This window comes from Enoplosus armatus, chromosome 21 (assembly GCF_043641665.1).
Source record: "Enoplosus armatus isolate fEnoArm2 chromosome 21, fEnoArm2.hap1, whole genome shotgun sequence".
Lineage (NCBI taxonomy): Eukaryota > Metazoa > Chordata > Actinopteri > Centrarchiformes > Enoplosidae > Enoplosus > Enoplosus armatus.
Window position 1 is genome coordinate 9,936,936 of NC_092200.1, and position 23,275 is coordinate 9,960,210.

The window sequence follows — 23,275 nt, forward strand, 5'->3', positions numbered from 1 at the left end:
TTAGTCCTACATATGGCCTCTTATTTGTCTTCAAAACATTTCAACTGTCTACAACACGATAATCACAAATATGTGAAACGTTTCCTGCAATTTCTTGTCAAACATGAATATTTCATATTATGTTGAAGATATCATAGTATCTGTTTATTTAATCCTACCATCACTTTGCTTAATGCTTACCTCACCTATGACTGTGTGTACCTACATGTTTAGTATTGCTACACTGCCTTTTGCAGCCTTGAGTAACATTTAGCAAAAGTAAAACCAAAAATACATTCAGGAAAGCTGGCAATTTGACAACACAGATTTGGCAGTTGTGGGCGGCAGAGTTCACTTTCACTTTGGGATGTCTTATGTGTCAGTTCCACCATTTCTGAATCCATAAATAAGAGCAGAGCTGCAGAATCAGAGACTTTATATGAAGAGTGGAAAAGAAAAAGAGCAGGATGTTTGAAAGAGAGAGCATGATTACAAGTTTTGTGCTTATTGCTGTTATGTTATAATTTAAAAGGTCAGTGAGCTTATCGTTATGAAACTCACATGACTAAAATCATGTTTATTATCAAATATCTTAATCAACATATGTACAAAACACAAATATAGGCTATAACTGCATAAGAGGAAAAACTGATCATTGATTGACTGACAAGTAGAGATGTAAAGATGAGAGTAATGTGACAACATGAATGTTTACCGTGTTATATAACAACATTTATTCAAGTCAGGTATTTATTATAATCTCACGTTAAGCACATAAGCTGTGAAAAGTAAACATTTCTGACTCTGTCATTGATCCATACCTGAGTAATGACACAGTGAGCTACTGAAATGACAGGTCATTCTTTCCAAATTTCAGTCTAAAAAAAAGAAAATCTAACAGAAAACATCTCAATTTAAACCCCAGATTGTCAGGTGACAGCTTATTATGTACACCAACAATGTTGCAGTAATAAAGGCATTAATACATTAACATTATAGTTGAAAATATCTAAACTGGCACTTGGTAGGACTCATTTCAAAATAAAAAGCAACGAGAATACAAATAGAGATAGGATTATATTCAATAAAAACAGTTCCTGTGAAAAGTTTGTTTAACATAACACATTTTGGGAAAATCTTAGCTGTTTCTTTTTTTTTTTAAAAGTGCTGCTGTATCATGACAAGTGCTCATATAACCACCATACAATGTAAAAAGCTTATATTATGGAAAAGTCTGCATTATTCTTTTTTTTTTGCAAGTGGAGAGCAGCACAGCATTTGAGTGTAACGCTGTCTCTCTGACACTGTAGGTGGGATCTTATTCTATATAAACAGGCTGGTCACTCATAAGATTATTGTGGTTATTGGCACAAAAAACCCCACCACCATCAGTTCATATCTTATTAGAAAAGGAAAATAAGGTGAACAACCTCAAGAACAAGAAAAGCTAATTAAAATTCATGTTTTGCTGGTCCTTCTCAGCCCCTCGCCTGATAATATCTGGGAGGAATATGAAATTTAAGAGGAATATGAGGTGCTGAGATAAGTAACTGAGGGTGGAGCTCCAGGGACCTGCAGTGCGGTCATATATATGGAAATCTGTCCCTGTCTGTCTCACACTTCTTCAGCAGACCCGATGCAATGGCCTTCACAGCCCTCATAGTCTCAGTGCAGGTCGGGTTGATCAGGGACTCAGGCAGGAGGAAGCCGAAGTATCCTGTATCCCTCAACTCAAATGCAAACGCGTACGGGATCCCGTTTCTGTAGGCCCAGTCTATAGAGCTGCCTGAGCTGACATCTGTGAAAAAGTTGAACAAACAGGGAAGCTTAGAACAGTATTTTATTCAGTAGCAATGCCAGTGGTTGTTTGCATGGAACACAAGTACGTTTGCTCAAGTACTGTATTGAAACTGGCACTTTTCCCTACTTCATAACACAAATAATGATCCAATTTCCTGTCAGCAGATGAAAAATCCACAGATGAGGTTGGAAGGAGAGCACAAAACAACAGGTACGACATGACAAATAATCAATTCTGTTTTGTTTTCTAAACTTGGAAGATACAATGAGGAGAAAGAACAATACTCACACAGAGTTGTGGAGGCAGGTCCATATCTGTACCTCACTCCATAGGCAGAGTACAGGGCTGTCACTGCATTATGAGCTGCTGATTCCTGGACAGTGAAAGCACAAGGCCACCTCATCAGTGATCCTACATATGTCTTCACAACAGGATTTAATATCAAGGCATTCCAGTTAACTCCCAGATACAACCATGCAGTAAGCCACTGGATGAGAATATTATCTTATAAAAAGACTTATTGATTATTGGTTTAATATCAAGCAATGCATCTCTTACCACACAGCTGAAGTTGGGGATGGTGGCGTACTTGTAGGAATAGGGGTAAAGCAGCATTTGGGCGTAGGCGTGGATGGATATATATGCTTTGACACGTTTCTTGTGCTTTCGCAAGAACTTGGCGACGGCCTTGACCTCAGGCTCAGACTCAGGGTAAGGGCCGCAGTAGGTGTCATCACAGGGATGAGAGGAGGCACCCTCATCTGGGGAAGGACAGGAGAAGAAAAAAATGCCATTCTGTAAATCCCACCAGAATGCATTAAGCAACTGATTTAGAAAATTCTCAGAGTTTCAAAGTAATTATGCAATCTATCAATTCTTTATATTCTGGACACAATCCAGCCACAGTGACTAAGCAGGCAGTGTAAAAAGATGGAAAGCAATGTTGTGGGGGGGGACAAATGCAGCCACAGATTGAAATCACCAAAATCACATTATAATGCCAAGGATAACACAAGCCAAAGACAGCGAGGTTCCAAAATGCTTTGCAGAAAGCAGCGTCTAAAATAAGATGAAAATAATATGGATCACTGGTATCCAGATAATGAGACTTGATTAATTCCCAGTTACTTGACCTCTTTTTGCAGTGCAGTCCCAAACATTATAGGCTAAGTTGATGTTTGCATATAAAAAGTCCTCTAGAAATAAGTCATATTTGTAGAAGCAATGTGGAGGTCAATATTGTAAATTAGTAAGCATGGATTTCAATCAGGCTGAACTGGCTATGACCTGTTTTATGCAATTCTGCAGTAGTCCAAAACTGAAGTATAAATATGTTAAATTCCTTCCATCATTCATATATCACATTCATATAAATTCTCAAGCACTCACATACTGCATGGCTACATAAACACCATTGCCAAACAACATTGCCAAATATATTACTCTACCTCCTTTTCTCTGCTGTTTTATTACCAAATACATAGTTTTCACTGACAGCGGGTTCCCTTTAAGAAAGGCTTTTAAATTAAGTACCCAAATAGCCAATTTGTGAGCTAATATTCCTTTGAGAGGGCTTCTCTCTGTTTCTCAACTCACATCACATCTCCGAATGTCTGTCTGTACCGCAAATGTCTCTGCTACATTCTCAGAGCCCTCCCAGAGTGATGATGATTCAGCAGAACCCTCCACCCACCTCCCACCAGAGACCAAATGACATCCAACACAGATTGTTATCAACACACAAATATTTCATCCACAGCTTACACTGATTAATAGACAGAAAAGACTACAGCAGCAACAGGCTACGAGTTCCTTGCCAATTTGCAGTGTGCGTGTCTCTGTGTTCTGTGTTAAATTCAGTGTCATCAAACTCACCACACCATTTCACTTTCCAGTTTCTGTTAGCGTCCACTCCCCGGCAGTGGAACTTGTGATTTTTGGACCGCGTTTTCCTCCAGAATCGATCCTATAGGACAAATAAAGACGCTGTCACTGCGTATGTCCACTGACTGTCAGACTCACTGAAGTAACAGAGCTACCTGCCATCTCCAAAACAAGCCATCTGTCACTCAGCTCCGGTTGGTCTATTACTAACAGTATACATGTAGACAGTGGTTCAGGCGCATTTGTTTTTATAGGCATTATTTCCACTAAAGTATACATACACAATTACACAAATACAATTATATAGAATGTATGTATGGCCTGCATAACAACAAAATCACATTATCTCTCATTTATTTTAATTGCTGTTTAAATTCTGATCCACTTGGACACAAAATATTCAGTATACTGCCTTGAGAATACTCAAAATCTGTGGGCAGGAGTGATGTGTTACCAGTTTTTATTATGAATACATGTACTTGACACCTGAATACAATAAATAGGTTTCTCCTCTGGGCCATGCATCCTGCAATGTATCAGAATACTGTAGAAAAAAGTCTAAAAACTGAAAACTTCTCCTCCAAGAAAACAATCAAAAATTCAGACTCAAGCTGTTTGAAAATCAAAGCTGTCAACAGCAACATTGAGTCTGTATTGTGAATGTATAAAAGGCCTACAGTACCGTGGTCCAGCTGAAATGATATCCATCCACATTGAAGACGGGCATGATGTAGAAGCTGAGCTGGTTAAGCAGTCGTCTCATCACGGAGTCATACTGGTAGGAGTTGATGGCCTTAAATTACAATATAAAAAAGTATAATTATAGAGCATACTAAACTGCATTTTAACTGACGACACTGTGGTCTAATCATACAACTGCATGTAATTACTATGCTATGTTTTCATTATGTTGTAACCGGTACATATGCGACCACAGTTCTTTAAATGCACAACTGCAGTAGGTTAATACACTCACTGTGGATTGGAGTGAGGAGATCTGGGCACTGGGCTAATACTACTTATACCTGCTCTTTAATGAGACTCAGGCCAAGGTTAATAAGCTTTAAGCCTTAAACAAAGATGGCGCCCTGACCTCCAGTGGCCAACCTCAGTTACTACATTACAGTGCATTCACATTTAAGGGCACATGTTTAAGGCAAGTGGAGCATCTTTGACTGTTTTCCTGAGACAAAAGTTTCCCTTGTTGTTTTTCTCTTCCCCTCTTTATTTCTGTGTCATTCTGTTTTTGATTTCCTGCTGCTATTGGTCTTTTCCCTCTCTTGTTCACTCACTTCCTACTCCCACTTTATCCTTCTTTGAAGAATTCCCTACTGAACTTGTAAATCCATGTAATGGCCTAAGGTGAATTAGTCATGTATTTTAGTTTGTCTCTTAATAACTAAACCATCATATTAGAGGCCAAGTATGTGCAAGTGGAATGACTAGAGCACAACTAAACATTGCTTAGTGAATGGTATAGTTCAGTAAACCCTAGACAAGCTGAGCTTTAGACTACCTTATAGTGGCACATTTTGAAGAAGTTATTTTCTCAACATCAGTTCATTTGGTTACTGATTTTGAAATATTTCTTAGCATTTGTTTACACATTTTTACCTTTCAGTTGATGTCTATCACGCAAGGATTCATTAAAACAGGCTGTGACTCAGTGCTCTAAATTGATATTCCTAGACTTTCCTTTAATTATCTTGAAGTTCTGAATGTTCTGGCACTCACTGTGTTGAACTGTGCTGCAAATCCCACTCATCTGGCATCTAAGTAATATAAAACGAGCCATTAAAGGTTCTTGCAGTTAATGTCAGGCTCTGGTCTGGTACCGTGCTCACTTCAGAGTGTACTAACTAACTAAGACTTTCAGGGCGTGGTGGAACTTGTTTAAACGTCTGGGTTATGTGCAACATCTGAACAATAAAGGGTATTCTTAAGTATTTGCATAACTGTGCATGACAAGTGAACAGATGTTCACGTTTTGTTAAAGACCCCAGAGATCAAACATCACAGACTGCTGGCTACAGGCTATCATTTAGATGTGTGTTCCTGTTAAGACACTGTTGAAACATGCATTGGTGTAAACAATGCCTAAAGTTCAAATAGTGCAGACTAGGGGAAAAAAAGACTACCTCTTTGACAAACCACTGGCAGAAGGCAGGTCCTATCCACTCTCTGGCATGGACGCCACAGTCGATCCACACAGCTTTATTCTGATGACGACTTCTCTTTCCTAGCTGACAGGAGACAAGCACGGTCAGCTTTAGAGTAGCACAGGTATGCACCTGCATGCATGTGTGTGCCTCATGCTTCCTCTCCTACCTGAAGCACATAAAGCGGCCTTCCCTCGTACGACTTCCCGATGGAGAACATGTCAACCAGGTCGGAGTGGGTTCTGTTCATCTCAAACATCCAGCTCTGGATCTTAAGGGCAGAAAATAATGTGGAAAAGGTGAAGGTGACATTCAATGATTTGTTTACAAAGTTTTCAAGAGTAAATGATGATTGATTTAATGTGAATTTAATTTGTCAGACAATCAAAACTAATTACAAAGCTAGAGTGAAAATATAGATTGAAAACCTTCTCAGATGTGTGTGTGTGCCTATGGAGTAAGTGAATTTGTGCGTTGAGTCTTTGTCTGCATGTGTCTGCACAGGCACACAGCGATGCATGTATGTGTAAGTGTGTGTTTTACAGCCAAGGAGAGGATCAAAGCTCCGAGAACTAAAGATTTGTGCGTGGAATTCATGCTGCTTCATAGGGCCTGACAGATTCATGAACCAAGAGCCCGCCAGACCTGGGAAAATAAACACTCCAAACCTGAGAAGTGTCTGAAGTAGAGCGTGTGTGAGAGCGCGACGCAGTGTGAGAGAGAGACCTGTGGAATGGGTTAATTGGGAGTTTGAGAAGATGTTTGTTTACTTTGTGTGTGCATGTTAGATTAGAGAGCAGTGAGAGATGGGTAGGTAGAGGGTGGGCTTCACCTCTTCCAGAGAGTGGTAAACCTCGTAGTCATACTGAGACACCGACCTCCGCTTGCGAGAGGAGCGATATCCCGTCTGCTTTTCAATTTCCTTCTGTAGATTGGAGATGAACACCCTGTAGATGGAAGAGAAGGAGTTAGACAGACACATGATAGACATGATGGCAAACCACTGTAACATCCATTAAAACACAAGAGTACAATCATTGACTAGCATGTATTGGATGCATGGATTTTCAATATTTCTGCTTTTGTACATATATTGGTACCACTGCTTTGTAGATCAGTATAAACTATTAATAAACACTTTTGGGTTGCCTGCTGATTATCCACCTCTTGCATATCTTGCTATATCTTTTTAATAACCGATTTCTCGATAAATGGTCATTAATAAAGCCTTTAGAAAATATGGTTAATTAGAGAGCAGTACTAAATAGCTATAACATATAATAACATAACATACAATAATTTTTTTTGTAATCCATTTTCTACATATCTTAAATTTGATGGTTTCTCAGTGGCTTTCTGAGTGTGTGAGCTAAATGTCTTTGCTGTCTCAGTTTGACATTTTCCTGCACGGGTGACATGTTTGTGTTTGTGTCTCTGCCCACATTAACTCTATCTTGATGTGAGGACAGAAAATCTGCAAACATTCCCCATTTAATCATTTGTTACAGCAGGTCCCTGTTTGACTGCAGTGTCACTGCATTGTAAGTGGATATAATAAGTCTGATAGGTGTTGAGGGCTGGTATGAAGCGGTGGATCAGGGGTCCTGGATTTATTGTTGACTCATTCCTAACACCCATTATGCAACTGCTCTCACTCGTCCTCTTCTTTTCCAACATCCAAACCAGTTTCCTACAGCAGCACTCACCCTGTTTGACAGCACGAATCATACTAGTTATGGCACTGCTGTCTATTAGTACATGAAATGTGTTGTAAATTTGCCAAAACTGTAATTATCACCATCCTTATCTGTTTATAGAACTGCTCTCATGTCTGATCAGACGCTGTGCCTCTTCACTTCCCACTCCAACCTAAAACAGATGATGTGATCTCTTTTCATAGCAGCTATGTGGGCAGCCAGACTCTCCTAAAGTACACTTCCTTATACGTACACATTTCTATCCATAACTACCACCTAAAAAGCTGGATTATTTCCCTGAGAGTAAAATGAGATTGTTGATGCTTCATTCCCTCACACCCTAACCACCTACAAAGACCGTCCCCTGCAGTGTAAACCATTTTTGAAAAATCCTCAGTCAATCAACACAAAGTAGGAAAAAAAAACTCATCCTCAGATCTGCAATTCCTCCCTTGGGACAGAGATGACAATGGAATTCTTTCTAGCTGCGGCTGCTTTGATAAAACTCCATCATTTCAACGTTAATTTTGATGAGGGATGGGGCAGAGAGATGAAAGGGAGCCGATTGGGAGAGGGGCTCTGATGTACTGGGTGTACGTTTTCGTGCGTCCCAGCTTTGAGGAAGTATGAGGTCTTTTGCATGCAAACTATGGTCGACTCTGCATGTGCAAATCATACATTCTGGCTGGGGAAAGCTGGGTAATTGCAACACCCTTTGCATAACAGATGTGTTTTGGGGTGTAGAAAGTCTGCTAACAAGATTACCAAATTTGTGAGAGTACGTAAGCAAACGAGCGTGCATGTGTACTGTAGTATGTGTCTGTATTTATGGCTGGCAGTCTTTCCAGTCTTACCGATAATCAATATGTTCCCGCTTTAAGCGTGCATGTAAATCTCGCGTGTCATTGCGTTTCACATGGACGTCCACAGTGGCATTTTGACAGATTAGAGTAGCGCTGTTGGGCTGCCAGAAGTCCACCTAAAGGAACAGGACACATATATTAGATCAGAGGTTACAGAGACACAAACACCCAGCTTCAGGATTTTTTTTAATGAGGGGAAGGAGTGCTCTCTTTGCTCCAAATTTAAAATCTGTACACCACACTGGAAAAACACTGAATTTTATAATGACAATGAAAAGAATCTATACTTAATGTGGATCTGTTATGTTTTGGCTGATATCTGATCCACTTAACAAGGTCAGTATTGGCGCAGATAGCAATCCAGCACATCAGATTGGTGTATCTCAGGACTGCCATCTTTACTCTTTACATTAAAAAAACAGTGAAAATAAGTGTTGGACTTTACGATCTCATCATTAATATATATATACTGTAGCTGTGTTTAATTCTACGTCTGACCTCTCATAATGTCAACTAAATTAAACTAAACTAAAGAACATATGTTTCAGAAAAAGAATTGACTCCAAGAACAACCTTATTATCTAATCTGCTGGGTGTTTAAAACAGCTCCAAACATTTGGTGATGATGACCAAGTTGTTTGGTAAGACCTGGACAGTTTAACATTCCTCCGGTCTCTTCCTTCAAGCGATGGACTAAATCAGAGGGGAAGAATGTTGATGCCTTTAAATGTTAATGGGGCAAAACACACTCTGACGCTTCCCATTAACAACCTGCAGTGAATGACTCTCCCTCTGCTTTCCTCTCTACTGTTCGACCTCATATTAGCAACAGAAATCCAGTCTTTCAGCGCCTGTTATCAAACCGTGATAGTCGGGTCTGTTAGCTTTAGCTGAAACAGACAGCCCATTGCTATATAAACACAGACACCATGTGGTAACTGATAAAAAAAACAGAGAGAGGGAGAGAAACTAAAAGAAAGATGAAGAATTTTTGAGCAAATAGGAAAACACTGTCATCTACGAATGATACACACAGTAGTCACAGCAAAGAGAATACTGTATATTCAGTGGTTCTGTGTTTGCAGACATGTGTGAACGTCCTCAGCTGGCTTTCATTTGTACTATGGCATGGGGGCAGAGACATAGAGACATGCAGGCTGGGACACATGCTTGTTAATGTGTCAATTGGTTTAATGGTTTACAGAGTGCATACCAGATTAATTTAACTTTGTTTCGAGCCAGAAGGGTAGAAAATCCTCAGCTGGAATGTTTGGTGCCCTCGAGTTTATACCGCTCTCTACTGCTGCACTTTTATGGCGTTTCCAAATGGTTGAGCACCCCAAATGCTTCAGCACTGCTCCTCTGTTAGCCACACAAATCCAAAACACAGACGGCTAAAAGGCACTTAAATATCCCTGATCAGATAACACAAGTCCTCACAAACAATTCTCTCAATTTAAAATTTTACAGCTGCATTTATGAGCCCTACAGATGCAGGCTTTGTCTGCTTTACACATCTTTTGTCTCCTGATTTTTTATGTGATTCTTCTTTTTTTGTGAGTGTGTCTGTGTATACAGGGTAGCCATAAATTGAATTTGTGTTGTTGTGGTTGATGTAATACTGGCATGGGCAGAACAATAAAGGAAAAGTTATAGTTCAATAAAAAGAGTTGGCTTTCTTTAAGGCAGATGAGGTGATGCTGTTGCTTTTATATGTTTTAGTGTTTATATGTCAAGTATAAGAAAGCAAGTTATCCAAAGTAAAACGCAGTTGTTAGTGAATATGTATTATAATCAAAATGTCCAGTGTATGATTTCGTGCTTCACAGCCTGATATTGGATGCTCTAATATGAAAAGGAACAGTTCAACATTTTGGGAAATGCTCTTATAGACTTTCTTGTCGAAAGTTAGATTAGAAGATCGATACCACTCTCATGTCTGCACGGTAAATATGAAGCTACAGCCAGTAGCTGGTTAGCTTAGCATAAAGACTGGAAACAGGTGGAAACAGTTAGCCTGGCTCTGTCCAAAGGTAACAAAATCCACCTACCAGCACCTCTGAGGCTCACTATCACTCACTTTGTTTAATCTGTACAATAACAACAAGTTTCACAGGGCGTTTATTTGCCAGATTATTTCCTGGTTGAGTGCAGTGACGTTTGGTTGTCAACATGAGGTTGCCAGGCAGCGGAGACCACAGGAAGTTAGTTCCCCCCATTTCCAGTCCTCAAGCTAACCAGCTGCAGCTCCAGCTTCATCTTTACTATGTTTTAACTCTCGGAAAGAGAGCAAATAGACGTATTTTCTAAAATGTAAAACTATTCCTTTAACAATGCTGTCTAAGCAGAGAGGCTGGTTAGACAGTATATGCAACACTTTATATCTGTTTTTTTCAGTGAAAACTGAATCAAGTCAACTGATATGTAAAAACCTTTTGTATGAACATTGGTCATATAACCTGTAAAAGAAAAAATCCACCCTATACAAAATACTTGATTGCTCAGTTTAAATCTCTCCTCGAGACAAAGTCTGTCTCCCCTCAACAGCCAGACAGACTGTAAGGATGATGTCTGTTATAGGCTAATGCTGAAACTGCCCCACAGACAGTAAATAATGCAGTAACTCATAGCAGGCAATGACAGCAGCCATGGTGATTTGACTCAAATATTAGTACATCTGTTTCACAGATTTATTTCTGGGAATATCTCAAACAAAACTTCTAAGAAACAGGAAAGGAAAGAGACAGTCACTAATTATGTGTCATTGCTCCCCTAAAACAGTATGGGGCCAATGGAGACATATTTCAGTTTAATCTTCAAAACTATTAGCTGATTAATCGAGTAGTTGATCGCAGAAAAATAATCAGCAACTATTTTGATAATCAAAGAATTTTCACTCGTCAAGCAAAAATACAAAACATAATACCTAATTCCAGCTCCACAGTTGTGAGAATTTGCTTCTCTTCTTTGTCTTACGTAATAATAAACTTAACATCTTTGGGTTTTGGAGTGTATGAGCCCCAGTGGCGACTAGCCAGATACTGTGTATGCTAATATGCAGTATCTCATGTCCCATTTCAGGTACAGCCATAAACATATTCTCAGGAGCTGAAGTGGCAATGATGCACAAAAGTAATGATTAACTTTTCGTGAAAATCCAACACGTAGAAATAGAAATACCTTATCTTGACAATGCATAGCTTTGGTGAAGGTATTTGCTCTATTGGGTGCATTCAGGAGCTGTTGTGTTTCCTCTCTAGGCTGCCCAGAGTTCACCTGTCAGTCAAACAGTGCGTCACTGCAGGACTGAGTGAGGTTTACTTTAAACTTTAAACTTTCTGTTCAGAGTCATGGTGGCTTTACACAGCTCATGCTATCTACTATTTATGTGGCTCAGTGTATTCTAAACTGTTGTTGCTGCTTCTTGAAATGCAGAACACATTAATTCTTGTGTGCCAGAGGATTTTTCTTGGGAATGACCTTCCCACCACCAGGTGTTCGGAACAGCAAAGATTCAATCTTTCATGGGTATAGGTTACATGTTATGTCAATCAGCCTTTGAGCATAACCAAACAAAATTAAAAAATCTTGGATTATTACTTGAAGAAATGTGTTATTCTGTTGATGATGGATCTGATTCTTGATTCTCTTGCAGTCTATAGTGTACAGTGGTTGTTTATTATTTGACCTTATGCCTAGCCTGAGGCTGAAAAGTTTGACTCTGGCACTAGAGGCATGGCAGTGTGGCTAAGCTACTGAAAACACAAGTCCACAGCTGTCCAAACAGTAGCTGCCACTGCCTCGGTTGGCCTGGGATCACCGTGTCCACTGCCCTTACATACATAAAACTCTGGCCAGGTCCTGACCAGCAGCCTGGCTCTCTGCTGGTAACCCTCACCACAAATCATAAACATTTACTGAATCCTCTCTTGCCCTCTTCTGTTCTTCCCCTGCTCAGAGCTGTATTGGTTCTGGACCACTAAATGAAAGCCTGACCTGAATCCGAACAGATGCCTTTCATATATGTTGATGAGGCATGTGGCTGCACAAATACAACCCAATCGGACCAAACCAAACCAGAGAAATGGACAACACTGCGGGCTGTAGCCAGGATTTTAGAAATTCTGAGATCGAAATCTCTGCAACCCTCGCAAAGAAAGTCTCTCAAGTGTTTTAATAGGATTTTTCATATTTTTCCATTCAATTAGCTGTTAAATGATGTTGTCTTTTGCTCTGAACATAAACAACTACATATAAACAACAACAAAACTAACTAAACTCTAAGTAAAACAACAGTGACAGAGCTTTGTTTGTATTTTCCCTTTAATTAGCACCAGATTATTACACAGCTCTTTCCAGGAAACTTCCTAGGGACATTACTAGGAAAAAGACCCGTAAAATAAAATGTGAGATGGTAATAAAAGATTAAATGGACTGTGAAATGCAGTTGAAAGCTCTGAAAAAGCTAGTAAGTGGGCCTTGTGTAGAGATTATTTTGTCACTGTTTTATTTCAACATAAGATCTAAACTCTGTTTCAAAGCCCTCTCCACGCTGCCAGACACAATTCTGGTGGAGAAATACTGAATTCTTTATCTATTTTGTAAAACAAAAAACGTCTAAAACTATAGGAATCAGCCTAAATAATGTGTATGTTTGTAACTGTAGAATGCAAATGTTAGTGGTTGCTAAAACCCCATGGAGGACATGATCTCAGTGTCCTCGATAGTAGCAACGGCCCTTCATTGCCAGCTGTTTTATTATGATAAAAATGTGCGAATTAAAGGCACAGTTGAGATTTTTTTTTACATATGGGGTCACACAGTCTGTCCACAGGATGGATTGATTGAACTAATGTCCAGGCATCAATACCACTCCGCTACCAGTGAGTAACTCATGTCAAAATATATAAATTATTCCATCAGAGCTTAACACATTATGGCTCAGTATTGAGGTTAACTTAAGGGATGTACAGATAAAATCACTCAGTCTTTACTGTTTTTCAAATATTTCCTGACTTTGACTTTCATCAAAATGTTTTAACACATCAAGTTGCCCTGTCGTAGCCCTGCTAGGTTCTTCAACTAAGAAACAATCAGAGGTTTTTTGTTGTATTTGATCTGTTATTGGCTTTTAGAGGAAAATTATCACACTAATATTCAAAAATATGCTTTGGTCTTTCATAAGCACACAACCTCTACAGAGGGATATAATACTGGCTGGAAAAATGATTTGTAGTTAGATCAACACAATTATTCAAAGAAGTTCTTTGACTTTGACCGAACAAGAATGTCTGTAATTACATCATGCTTTTCATGCTTTACAAACAATCTTTGCTGTGTATTTGCTAAACTAAAACAATGTGCAAAGGAAGGTCATGAATGCTCCTGAGGCTGATGGGTAATTACTCCCAAATGAGTTTGGGAAAAGAGGCGAGGCCTTCGTGTCCTCCAGGGTTTCCCTCCCTAATTTCAGTATCTTTGAAACACATGTTCAAATAGTTTCCAAACGTTCAGCGTCATTATGAAGAAATCTTTTGTATTTTTCCCTGCATTCTTCTCTTGGGGTCTCTCACTGAAACGAATACAGAGCATCATATCAACACTATTTCAGTCTTTCAGACAGGGAATATGTCCTGACTGTGACAGATGACCACACTCGGCTGCTCCTTGTCTCACGGTTTTCCTATCGCTGTCCCCAGCCCTCTGTCACATCACCCCCTCTTTACCACCAGCGTCACGCCTCAGTCTGTCTGGGACTGCTGTTCAAGTGTCATAGAAAGTCCACTGGGGGACCACAGGCTGGTGTGAGCAGAATAACAACATTACATTTTCATATGGCATTTCAGGAAGAAGAATACTTTAACGACAATAAAGAAACAAAATAGATTTCTAAGTGAAATTATTTAAAATGGTGTCTGAGAAATGATTCAGACACTGATGGAGATTACACAGTCATAAATATTAGTAAGAATAGCGACCATGTAGGAATATAAGAAAAAATACGCGCCAACCTTCATGTGTCCCAGGATTTTCTTGAGCACTTGGACCTCCTCATCATTACTCGGATTTATCCTGAAGACTTCATCACTGCAAAAACAACAGAGCTCCTCTGAGTGTCGGCTTACAGCTGGGATCAAAGAGCCCTTAAAGGGTTTTTTGCTGCCCTAAAATTCACTGTAACAGGGCTTGGATCCATTTCACAAACATTTGGGCCATGAAGTCACAGGTAATGCAACCTCCTTTTGTGCTGTTTGAAGGTGAGACTTATAATAACAGATGTGTGATGGCGAAAATGGGTGGTTCCTCTTTTAGAGTCCTATAGATGACAGGGTCAAACCCCAGTCAGACAATCTGTGTGAGACATCATTATAGGATTATATTTCATTGTTTCCAGCTCTGCAGGTAGCACCTGGAACTATTCTTTAGCAGATACAGTAGCAACAGCTGTTTCACATTTTCATATTGTAAATACATCAATCATATACTGATATGTGAAAAACACCTGTTTAAATGTCAAAAGTCTATAGTGACCATTTTATAAATCTAACATTCGACTTTTCTGCTATGAGGAGAAAATAAATAATTAGACTTGTGTTATATCATCAACTACTTTCATGTGTGTGACATTGCAACAGGCACATACATCAGACTTACTGCTGTAGTGGACTGTATGTAAGCATCTGTGATCAGGTTAAAAAATAATGGTGATAATAATAATTGCTGATTTAAAGTACTTAATTCAATTCTGTTCATGAGGAATCAAGAAACTGCAGAAAAAACATTAATTATTTTGTTATAGAACACAGTAATCAAATTAGTTATGATTCAATATAAAATCATTATACAGTTAATATTATTCTTCACATGTTGGTCTTGAAACAAAGACTGTAAGCAGACAGAAAAGCTTGAAAGTCTCAATCTGCAAACCACATCTTTTATATCGCCTTGCTACAAAACAAAGACACTCTTCATCCTCATGAATCTTACACAGTGCTGCTTTTGCTCTGCAGATCACAGTCCCTGGGGTTTGACCTTAAAGCTAATATGCTGCCAATAATTCATTTGTGTCTCTTAATTATAGACTCCCAGTGTCTGTCTCCCAGTTACCTGTCTGTCTGCCATGTTGCAAATGCGTCCACTTTCATGCTTTTTTAAACCTCTTTCTTCCTCTCTCTTGGTGTCTTCCTCTCTAATGTTTCGCTTATTTCAAAAAGCTTTTTACAATGTGTCACACAGGAAGTTGGGCCCCCTGAACAAAAGGTGGCAGTAGGCCACTCTGAGGTTTGAGGAACAAAAGGGTTCGGGGTGTCCCTCGTGAGTGACCACCCCATTTCAGTGACCACAACACACTGCCAAAAAACAGCCTGTTTCCATGGCAACGGCTGTGATGGATGTTGGACTTCAAATTGAACAGGCAGTAGTTTTTAGAGGTAAAAATACAGTTGGGGTGTGATGAGAAATTTGAGAAACTGATTAAAGCTAAGACAGTCAGCACTGCGAATCTAGAAAGATTTCAAACTTCAAAAACAAGCTTGTAGCATGATATATTCTCTCTGTCTGGAACATCAGAGAAATAAGTTTCCATATCAAATTAATAGGACTTTTTTGTTTTCACCAGTGCATTCAGCACCCTGCACACACAGTAAGTGGCACCCCAGAGCTCCACTGAAGTCCAAATTGAAATTTCTTCATCTTTTAGTGATTCTCCAAGATGACAGTTGTTGTTACAGTGCTGGCAAAGGCCTTTTGCTTTGCATCTACCCGCTGCAGGGCTTTCTGAGCGGAAGCTGTCCTGATTGATTCCCACAGCAGTACTCTCTCTGGGATGGAAGCAATTTGCTTTTAAAATCTGGCCCTTAAACCAAGAAGTTGACTCTCAGTAGTGTTTTCATACAGTAATATACTCCAATCATCATTTCCAGGTCCAAATCTGTGTTCGGTGTTCAATAACGTCAAGATGCTCTGTCACTGAATGAAATGAAATGTTTTGTCTTCTTTTTAGACTAGAGGCTCATTATGAGGCTGAGTAGAACAACACCCCCCACATCCTACAGCACTTCATATTGGGACTTTTTTGTGTCAAACCAGAACTGGTGTGAGGCACACATTTTTGGAGTATATCCAAAATATATGTTGTTTGAGGCAGACGAGGAGGGGGTTTCCAGTAGAGGTAGCCTCCTTCTGCATCTACTAAATTATATCAAAAGCTCTTTTAAAAAGCAGACCATAAAATCCTTACATGCTCCAGTCATGCCTTCTATATGATTACCCAAATTACTATATGTGTCCAGCTCCAGATGGTCCCAGCGGAGACCATGTATTTGTCCAATTGCTCCCCAAATTCCACATCCAAGGTCAAAGTATAGCTATTTTTAGGGTCTAGGTGTAGATGGGCTGGTATGCCAGGACAAAAATTACTGTTATGACAAATTTGTTTTCTCTCGACACATGGCTACACGAAGACAGCTGGGAGCTGCTGCCATCTTACAGCTATCATTTCGGAAATGAATACTTTGAGCAGTCTGACAGGCCACTGTTGCTGCAAGCATCCCCAGTGTCATCTGTGCCCATCAAGAGCAATCTGAATGCCTCTCTGCAGCACAGCACAACAGATACAGTCTTATCCAGGTGCGATCAGTCTAGAGGAAACTAAAAACATCATATTATGTCTCAAACAGGAAATATGTCCCAAAACGATGAAGAAGACGGTGAGCATAAAGACCTTCTTTGTTCAACTTGAGATAAAGCCCGTCTCTTGCTGTGTGGACTCTGCAGAAAACTTCTTGTGATAGCGACAGTGCAGAGTGAACGCGCCAGTCCACCAGGCTCTCGTGAGCCCCAAGAATGAATGGGGGTCTTTACTCACCCTGCGTAGCGGTTGTTGTACAGATAGGCACCGACGGGACATAGCACGTTGCTGCAGATTATCACACAAGCCAGTAAAACGGAGGCGCGAAATGCGCTCCTATGGTCCAACACCATCCTTGGCCAGCAGATGAAAGACGGAAGACACAGATTGGACTACTTTGCAGGATGCACGCCAACTTATCAGAGCAGAACTGTGATTGAAACTCAGCGGAGTCGCTCCAGCGCACCATCAGCAGATTGGCAAAGTCACTTTTAGTGTCGCGCGGCACTCTCCAGCGGCTGTCCCTCTGACACAGAAGGTGCAAAAGGTGGGAAAGTCGGTCATCTGGCACATTTACCACCTCTTTGAAGCCTCTGGAGGGAATTGCAGGGTAGCAGCTCTTTTTAAAATGAGGAGGACCTGAGTCACGTGGCCCGGTGTCGGCGAAGTTGGTAACTGGATCCCTGATCACTGGTGCGCACTGTGTGTGGGGATAATCTATAGTGAACTGTGCCTTTTCTAAATGGCAAATGATGTGTCTCTTAACATTTAAAGTGATGCATGAAGTTTTCTGTGGAGACATGAACTGTATCAAGTAACTCATCTTTATCACTTCAGAACAACAGGCTTATTCTTCCAGAGTGCTCAGCTCAGGTCCTTTGAAAGAGACACTCAGCTCTGTTCTCGTTTTCATAAAACATCTGAGAGCCTTCATGCCACTGTCAAATGTGCTGTGCTGTCCACTGGTCCATCTCCATACAGCTGCCATCTGCATATTGTTAATGGTATTGTTTTTTTCTGATGTATTTTTGTCATAAATTGAAATGTATGTCCCACGTGGAGAGGAAGAAAATAAAGAATCCATGAAAACAAAAAAGGGAGCGTTGTTCATCCAGACTTTAAGAGCCCATTGAGCTCCTGAATCCTCAGCTTCCTGTTCGCTTATACCTCTACACCCCAAAGCCAGAGTGATATCCAGCCACCAGCTCTGTCCACGAACCCCTGTGTGGAGCTTTAGGTGGCTCTCCCTGTTATTCTAGGCTTTTCGTGCCTTCGTTTGATCCCCTACTTATCACCCAACACAGTGATTAAATGTCTAAGTCAACTGCCAGCCTTTTCCTTTTGTGATTGCATGGCAGCAGCACATTTTTCACATGCTTCTCTCCAGTGTCAACAGAGCGCCACCTGTTTTACACCCAATTACTGTACAACAGACCCCAAACACTCCCTGCTCCCTCCAAACGGACATAGACACGTTACAGTAGGCAGGACAGGAATGCTGTTTTTGACAACACCCACTTCGATGCGCAAGAGATGTAGAAAAGTGGAATTAGGCACTTAATTATACAGTCGAGATAATGATATTTGCAGAACACAGGTGCTCAAAATCAGCAGAGCAATAAATAGCTTGATGACTTGAGGATGGGATGTAAGTAGCAGAGGGTTCATCTTCTCCTGCATTAAGTTTCAACCTTTGAAAGATTTACTGATGATACAAGCTTGAAACTAATAGCCATGGTGTGCTCTTTGCGTGCTTGTTGTTGCACAGTAGATACTCATATACATATAGTAGAGTTTTGAAAAGAAGAAGATTTGCAGCCATTTGCCATATCTGTGCAGCACTACTGCACAAACAGCCCAAATTCCAAAATAAGTCTATTTGGATTTCTGCTGGAGTAAGACCTCTATGGGATCCTTATGTAGAATAACACACTGTACATTTCTTTGTCTGTAGATGTCTTTTTGGTAAACAAAAGGAATACATTTGTTTATGCATAGCCCATATAACAAATAAAAACAAAATATTTATTTGGTGCTTTAAAGTCATTTTTGTATTTTGTCACCTATATCAAATGTGCAAAGCCATGGGAAGAGTTATGTCTTCCTTTTCATATTGGGTTTTAATAAGGTCAGAAGAAAAGGGGGGAAAAAGGAAAAACATTGGTTGATTTTGCAATTATTGGCAAGGAAGTAAAGCCAATGTCAACAAAACTTAAGAGTTAAAGTGATGCTTGTTTCTTATTTACTCTACAGTACATCAGTGAAGAGCACTTCACACATCAAAGATGATTCAGAGAGTGAACACATCCCTGGTTTAAATGCCATAAAAATCCTCTTCTTTATTGGAAAATGTCGTCAGAACTTCAATTGAATGTACCGAGGTTAAAAGAGGGATTTACCGACAGAGCTATTTTTCAGAAATAACATAAACCCAGAAAGTGAAGTGTTTCTGAGCACCACGACAGCTGCACACAGAAGCATATTCATAAAATGCTTGCTTTGCGTTCCATGTATATCATGTTCAGGGATTTGTGGGGAGAGTGAAAACGCTTTGCATGTAAAGGCCGTTACGTTGGCTGGTCGTTTAAGCATGACGCTTTGGGCACGGAGACGTAGGTTGAGGAGACGTTGTGGTGGTCTCTGTGTTGTTTTTAACACACAGGAACGCAGACCTGGGCGTGTGGCACTGCTTTGGGCTGTGGTCTGCGGGAAGGTGAAGAACCAAGCATCTTTCTTAGAGCTGAGTCTAACGCTGCACTACCTTAGAGTGGCACCGAGGTCCAGTAAATCACCATGTTCCTGTCTGAGTCTCAAACTGTGCTGAGGGGTGTGAATGAGCTCTTTGATAAGCATGCAGTCTGAGAGCTTGCACTGGTTGTGGTGGTGATGGAGGAGGAGAGAGGAGGGCGGGGGGGGGGAGGCGGTCTTGCCAAACTGTGGGGCTAACTGCAGCTCTTTGTGATGTCTTTAGGGCTTCTGCAGGATCTGAGAGATCCCAGCTGACCCTGAGCAGGGTTGTGAGTGCACATCTATGACCTTTTGACCCTGAGGGGAGAAGTAAAGAAAAGGAGTGGAGCGGGTTAAGGATGGTGCTGGGAGGCGGCACAAAGTGGGCCATTTGGCAGCCAGAAAAAATGTGTCGCTCTCACAGTGAATGGAGAGTTTAGGGGAAGAAAATCTCAATGACAAAGACTTACGTTAGCAATCATCCATCATCTTCAGATCACAGATGAAACACAAGTTACACTAAGCTTTGCTCAGACATATGCAGCCCACAGACTTCCATCTGTTAAATTACAAAGCACAAAGACTTGCTTACAGTAATAGAAATCAGTGAAGTTGGGACTGAGAGGCAAAATGAATAACAGGGCCTTGGCAGCAGAGCTCTGTGGTTAGAGAACACGAGAGGAGTCAATAAAGTGGGAGCGGATTTCTGAAGAGTGTTGCCTGGACTATTGTTGCTCCAACCATTAAGTCTGACTGTTAAGGAATTATCAGGCTGTTATCATATGTCAGTGGTTTCCAACCTGTCTGGCTTTTTGGCCTTTTAAAATTTTTCTTCCTGTTTTATTTGAATGATGTTTAGAGGACTGAAAAGGTGAAATTCACAAGAAAAAATGAGGAACATCGGTAACTCAATATCTTGCCGGGAATCATACAATAGTACTTATTACTGGATTACTTAATACTGGCAGAAAGAGGTGAAAACAGGTGAGCTACAAAAAATAACACAATGATACAAGTAGTTAGCAACATGCCAGGACTTTATTAAAACATGCATGGACTGCCTTTTGTGCACCATTGCAAAATGAACTAGTGCAAATGAACCACAGCGTAGGGACTGTTATTGGTTGTAACATAAATGTCATTAAATGACATGGAATGGCTTTCCTTGGCAAATGTCTTTTCCTTTTCTCAACTGTTTTATGTTGTGCTGGCATGAAAGATCTGTCAGAAAAAGTTATTTTCTGATTAAAAAGTAGTGAGACATACAGTATGTGTACCTTATACAGGCTGTAATAAGACTCACATCACTTACAGAAATAAACCCAATTTCAAAATCCGCCTCAGCATATCACACCTGTTTCAGTGGTTTCCTCCATTTGAATAGACAGGAACACATCTGAACAAAAGACAATAACTTGTTTGACTGACACCACTGCAGATATATAATGTAGGAATGTTGGTTTTGGCTGCCATAAACAGACTCACTGAAAGGCCTATGGGTGGAAATAAAGGCAGTCCATATCAGTGTAAATTAACACTGTTATCACCACTCATGTTTGATGTTAAGTGCAAATAATCAGAAAAGGCGGCTCATATCAGTCTGACACTCCTTTTCCAATGAGAAGAACAGAACACTTCCTGGCAGCCCTCGGCAGCACGAAACCACAAATAATGGAAGTTAATTCCACAGACCAAAGTCATGGGCAATAAAATCTGAGGGCCTGGAAATTTACCTGCACTGGAACGGCTAATATAAAACCATAATGAAGTTGGTCTACCGCAAATGTCGTCAAGGTTTCTTTGCTTTTTTCAGACTAGGACCCAAATTTAGTACATTTAGTGTCAGACTGGGAGCCAGGCCCATTCAGACTTTCAAGGACTTCGTCAATAAATAGACCCATTATGAGGCCTGATCCTCAGCTCTGTTTGAGGGGAAACTTCTTTTGATTCACAGTAGGATCAGTATTTTAGTCAAAAACAGCAGTGCCCTCTAGTGGCAGCAAAGAAACAGTACAGCACATGACTGTATGGTCAGGAAATACACCAAAGAACATGCAGTACTACATTTAACCACCAGAGTATACTGCATGTCAAGATTTACACAAGTTTAAGAGCCATGTCCTCATCTCACCTCACAAAACTGACACTAACCTGTAATTGAGACATAAAATAGCTCCATAAAATAAAGACTCCCTGTGGTGCTGATACATTGGGCCAGTAGTCATCATCAATTCATTTTCTCTTTGGGTGAATGTGCTCCAATAGACTCCAGAATATGCTGACATACATTTAAAAAGAAATGTCATGGAACAAAATGTATGAATTTGCTGCAGAATGGAGTTAACTGAATCCCGGCTCGTTGGGGGTGTTAATCCTTAAATCATTATTGTGGGCTGAAAATGGCTCCCCTAAAATCCCCTCAAAAGACTTTTTCAAGCTGGTGAAATTAAAGCTGGTTTTAGTGTTGATTGTGCTGCCATTTAGCCAGGCACAAAATGACTCTGACTGTGTCTAATTCAATAAATAAACACTTAACCAGCTTCTCAAGACGGAAGGATGAACATAGCTTTCACCTCCTAAGAGTGAAAATTAAACACACTCATCTCACCTCACAAAACTGACACTAACCTGTAATTGAGACATAAAACAGCTCCATAAAATAAAGACTCCCTCTGGTGCTGATACATTGGGCCAGTAGTCATCATCAATTCATTTTCTCTTTGGGTGAATGTGCTCCAATAGACTCCAGAATATGCTGACATACATTTAAAAAGAAATGTCATGGAACAAACGCACACACACACACACGCATTTATCACATCAGAAATTGTGCCACGGAAACATTAACAGCATATGAGAAGTGGATGTTGTCTACAAGGATTGCAGATGAACAGGATGCATTCATTACCAGCTTGTTAAGATGAACTGTGGCACAAGAGCATCTGCTTGTTTAATTAAGAGAAAGATCTTAAATTAAACCTAAAAAAAAAAAAAAAAACAGGCAGAGGCACTTTGCTGCAGACAGGACGCATTTGTAATGAGAGAATTGCTGCAAGAACTTTTCTGAGGTCATTTACTGTAGTTTAGTTTGTATTTTTCAGTTTGTGTGTTAAAAAAAGGTCAGACTGTGTCAATTACACTTAATTAGCAAAATAATTGATTTTGCCCGTCAAATAGAAACAACATATTTAGAGGGTGTTTTAGTGTTTATGAAGCAATATAACTTTGTTACTATAGTACTGTGGAAAAAAAGGGCTGAATGTGTTTCAACTGTCTCTTATGAATCACATTAAGGGAGAAAATCCTCACTTTGAAGCTCTGGTCCCAGACCCTCACTGTTCACAAGTCTTGTTCCTCCATCTATCTGTGTAATAAAAGTGTTTTTGAGTCTGTGTGCAACCAGTGAGGAAACTACAGTGAAGTGGCAGTCTGTTAAGAGAGGTGGTCAACGTCTATGAGAGGAGGGTTTTATGTCTCATGCAATGCAGATCCATCTGTGACTCACCCTCTCCTTTAAATTCACTTATTGTATGTGT

General features: G+C 40.1%; 1 protein-coding gene across 1 annotated transcript; it reads right to left on the reverse strand.

Moving 5' to 3' along the window:
- Positions 1-1,562: 1,562 nt before the first annotated feature.
- cpa6 (carboxypeptidase A6) lies at positions 1,563-17,365 on the reverse strand. Its single transcript, XM_070928326.1, has 11 exons — positions 17,250-17,365; positions 14,395-14,470; positions 8,375-8,499; positions 6,656-6,770; positions 5,993-6,094; positions 5,803-5,907; positions 4,347-4,457; positions 3,656-3,746; positions 2,339-2,541; positions 2,069-2,153; positions 1,563-1,777 (listed from the first exon to the last, which is right to left on the reverse strand). The coding sequence occupies exons 1-11, from the start codon at positions 17,363-17,365 to the stop codon at positions 1,563-1,565; spliced, it is 1,344 nt and encodes a 447-aa protein (XP_070784427.1).
- Between the last annotated feature and the right edge of the window lie 5,910 nt (positions 17,366-23,275).